The 3,923-nt window shown below is 39.1% G+C and overlaps 1 protein-coding gene across 1 annotated transcript; it reads left to right on the forward strand.

Annotated features, from left to right (window-relative positions):
• Positions 1 to 300: 300 nt before the first annotated feature.
• On the forward strand, positions 301 to 3,409 carry RPS12 (ribosomal protein S12). Its single transcript, XM_009999132.1, has 4 exons — positions 301 to 412; positions 1,866 to 1,968; positions 2,461 to 2,562; positions 3,327 to 3,409. Exons 1-4 carry the CDS (start codon positions 315 to 317, stop codon positions 3,387 to 3,389), a joined length of 366 nt encoding a protein of 121 aa, XP_009997434.1. The 5' UTR covers positions 301 to 314; the 3' UTR covers positions 3,390 to 3,409.
• The last annotated feature ends 514 nt before the right edge of the window (positions 3,410 to 3,923 follow it).

Here is a 3,923-nt window from a genome sequence, read left to right on the forward strand (position 1 = left end):
GGGAGAGGCCGGAGGCTCGGCCTGGGCCTGGTGGGCAGGGGGTCTGTGTGCGGGGCTGGCTCTTCTCTGCCGGGGGAGCGTGGGGAGAGCACAGCTGGCTGCCTCGCTGGGAGGTTTTCTTCTTTAATTTTCTCTTTTTTAGTCTCTTTATTGGCTTAGTTGTAAAACCAGGTCTTTTTTTTTTTTTTTTTTCCTGTATTTTTTTAATGATTGGGTGCTTGCAGATGGACAAGAGGCTTTTGTTTGTAGTCATAAGTTATTGCTGCGATCAGAACAATGTTTGGTTTCTCTTTAGCATTACTGCTGGAGGTGTAATGGATGTTAACACTGCCCTGCAAGAAGTGCTGAAGACCGCACTTATCCATGATGGCCTAGCTCGTGGTATTCGTGAAGCAGCCAAAGCCTTGGACAAGTAAGTATTGTTTGCCCATTTTGTCTGTGGTGAATAGCAAAACCGGTGAGGCATGGTCTGATGAGGTTTGTTGAATACATACAATGCACACTTTGTCCAGTTGTCTAGTATAAAGCTTTGGCAAGAACATGTTTTTCTGCCAGTTAGGTTTGTATTTTGACATCTGTGTTTTGGGATTGTAAAATACAGATGCTAAACTCGAGCATATAGTATATTAGGTTCTATCTTTTTGTGACACCAGTGGCATCTAGTTTTTGTGTATGGATCTTGTTAAAAAAAATTAAATTATGTTTGCAGCATGTAGCTATGGAAATCTGGGCCTCAAGAATCTGGTGTCTTAAGAAAGTATGTCAGACTTAAAGGGTTTATTTGTTGTTTTTATGGGAAGAACCTGAAATTTATAGCTTGTCCTTACCCCTTTGCTAGGCTTCATCTTTCATATTGCAGCTGTAAATAATGGGGTTGGTACAACAGCAGCACAATGTTGAACTTGTCATATATGTGCCAAACTTGCTAATTAGTTACGTTTTCTTGGTAGGGTGGAATGTGCTATGTATATTTGTACACATACAGACCTGTGTGCAGGTCTAAATACAGACATGTTTGTAAGAACAGGCAGTGTTTTAAGTGCAGTGCTACAGGGTTTGGGTGATGACTTAAGGTATTTGTCGGATACCCCTTCACTCTTCTTATGAGTGAGAACAGCAGTCTGACAAACCTGTATGCAAAAAGCTCTTAAGATAGCAAACAATGGAAAATAAATATAACTCAAGTGATGATTTTTGCTTGGAAATAATCTGGTGACACTCATGATGAAGGTGGCTTGCAGTGGTCAAATTCTGTTAGGTTATGCGTAGAAGACCTATACAGCTCTCTTTGTTGTCAGGTGTCCCTTTGGTATTCTTAACATTGTACTACAGTATACAAAGATCGTAATTAGAATTGGGACCCTCTCATAGCAGCTTCTTTGAACGTAAGTAGAAAATACTGCTTTGAAAAGCTTGTAACAATTTGACCTGGAAGTCAAAGCTTTTAATAACTAAAATTCTAACGTTAGGACATTGTAAATTGAGGTAAAGAAGAAAAAACTACTTGTAACGTGGTCACTTTCTAACATTGATGTTGGTTCTTTATGGGACCCAGTGTTTATCCAGTTATTGCACCTTTTTCCAATGGCTGATACTTTATTTAGTGGGATTTTTGGAAGTGTCTGAAGCTGTTATAGAATCTGATAAAGCTAACAATATGATTAGTTTGTTACGTATATAAAAAAAACAACATAAAAAGTAGTAGGTGATTATCAAAAGTGTAGTTAGTATTTCAATAGTGTATGGTGTCTCTAAACCAAATTAAACTTAGGAAATGCATGTGCTGAATGTTGCTCTTCCTGGTTTTGATAATTAAAGTTTAAGGAGTGTGTGAAGTTACAGTTGTCAGTTTTCACTTTTTTTAGACGCCAAGCTCATCTTTGTGTCCTGGCTTCAAACTGTGACGAGCCTACCTATGTAAAGCTAGTAGAAGCACTTTGTGCAGAACATCAGATCAACTTAATAAAGGTGAGAGTCAGAACTTGACACAAAAGTTGGGAACAGTTGCTTGCAATGTGAACTGCTTGTGTCAGTGTATGGAGAGCTGAACCTTCAAAGCACTATGCTGTAGTTCTGTATTTGGCTTATCTAAGCAGAATTTCTCTGAGCAGCAGAGATTCTTCTATGTGACTGTCATAGAAACAGTACAAAAAGTGGCTGTAAGTGGCAAAGGATGCTTATCAGTCATTTCACAAAGTTGAAAGGAATCTTTGTGTCCTGCATAATAAGAAATAAAACTAATGCTGCAAGTGTTCATGGATCATGGGAGGACTCCTGTTAACAAAACTTCCAAATAAAATCCTGGGAAGCTGTACAGTGATGATAACGTGGCTCCCTCTACTGATAGTGGTGAGGAAAGCAGCCAGCCGTCACCCAGCACTTCTGAGTACAGCAGCTCTTTGGCTGAACCCAGTTCTGTTAGCAATGGCCAGTTCTGATGTGATGCAATGTTTTACACAGGTTGACGACAACAAGAAGCTGGGTGAATGGGTTGGTCTCTGCAAGATCGACAGAGAGGGAAAGCCTCGCAAAGTAGTGGGCTGCAGCTGTGTGGTTGTCAAAGTAAGATCATGCTAATTACAATTTATTTCTTGACTTCTGAAAATGCACAGTAAAGATAAGATTGCTTTAGATAAGGGAGCATTAAATGAATGTTTTGGACTTTTTGTTTTAAAAGTTCCTTTCAGTTTCTGATAGTGAAAGTAAATTACTTCCCTGTTCTATATTCCCTTTCATGTTTATTTAAAACACTTACTAATTTTGTGAGTTAATGGCTGTGTCCTTAATCTATGACTTCTTGGCAGTAAGTATGAAAGGAAAATCCTTTTTGCTAGAGGAGTTTTAAGTTTTGCTTCAGAAAATGCCAGTTCAATGTATCTGCTCAACTTGAAAATGTTTTGCAGAGCATATTTTAAAAGGACACTGGTAAAGCAAAGCCACAGTACGAGCCTTGAAGACTTCGTGGTCTTTGAGGTCCCAAGAGATGGCTACATCTTCACAATAAAGACTAATGTCTTCTGCTTGTGATGTCATAGTTTTGCTAGTGTTCCACATACTTGGCTTTCTTTAAGCAGAAAGGAAGGATTTGTTTGGATCCATACCAATGGGTGTTATGCTTGAATGAAATAGGATGGTCTTGTATTAGAATAGTCATTTATTACAGAACAAAGAGAAAGCAGCTGGCAGATTGATGTTATTTGTGTGGAATTTTGGAAATACTTGGGAATGCCTTGAGAAAGTGTCAGGATTTCAGATGCCCTTTTAAAAAGAAGCTGTGAAATTTTGAATGGGTCTGTATGTTATTAATGAGTTACCTTGTGTTACAGGATTATGGCAAGGAATCTCAGGCCAAAGATGTCATCGAAGAGTACTTCAAGTGCAAGAAGTGAATGGAAAATAAATTTTGAACTTGACTAGTGTGTGTGTGTGATTAATGGGTGTGGAATAGTTCTTTCAAATGCAAAGGATAACCTCAGAAGATGAAAGGACTTTGCAGGTCTTGGTGTACCTTATTGCTATGTTAACTGTCACCTTGCTAAAAAGATAACAGCAACCCCTGCCATTCCTGTTGTGGGGTGTTTCTGTTTCCTGTTCCTACCCCAGAGGTTTAACAGCACAGATTCTCATTTTCAGCAGTGCTGAGAGTTGACTACTGCCTTGGTTTGACAGTGCTTAAGCTTGTGCTTGTGGAAGGATTCTGAGTAACTTGATAAGGGAAAGTCTGAAGTACTCCTGCATTTGTGAAAATTTGGCTCCCTCTGCTGAAACAAATGAGAACAGCCGTAACTTGATCAAATCTGAAGTGTTGCAGGAATTTTTTTAATGCTATCTTAATTTATTCAGGGAACTCACTTGACACAAGGTGTGTTTTCTTTGGTTCTTTCCCCCCCTTGCTCAGTTTTGAAGTGAACTGTGGGTAGATT

This window comes from Chaetura pelagica, unplaced genomic scaffold, assembly GCF_000747805.2.
Source record: "Chaetura pelagica isolate M959 unplaced genomic scaffold, ChaPel_1.0 scaffold90, whole genome shotgun sequence".
Taxonomy (NCBI): domain Eukaryota; kingdom Metazoa; phylum Chordata; class Aves; order Apodiformes; family Apodidae; genus Chaetura; species Chaetura pelagica.

Bases quoted from the DNA above. Each gene is read 5' to 3' on its own strand.
- RPS12 (XM_009999132.1), top strand. From the start codon at position 315: ATGGATGTTAACACTGCCCTGCAAGAAGTGCTGAAGACCGCACTTATC. The intron at 413-1,865 runs GTAAGTATTGTT...CACTTTTTTTAG, and splicing joins GCAGCCAAAGCCTTGGACAA to ACGCCAAGCTCATCTTTGTG. The intron at 1,969-2,460 runs GTGAGAGTCAGA...TGTTTTACACAG, and splicing joins ATCAGATCAACTTAATAAAG to GTTGACGACAACAAGAAGCT.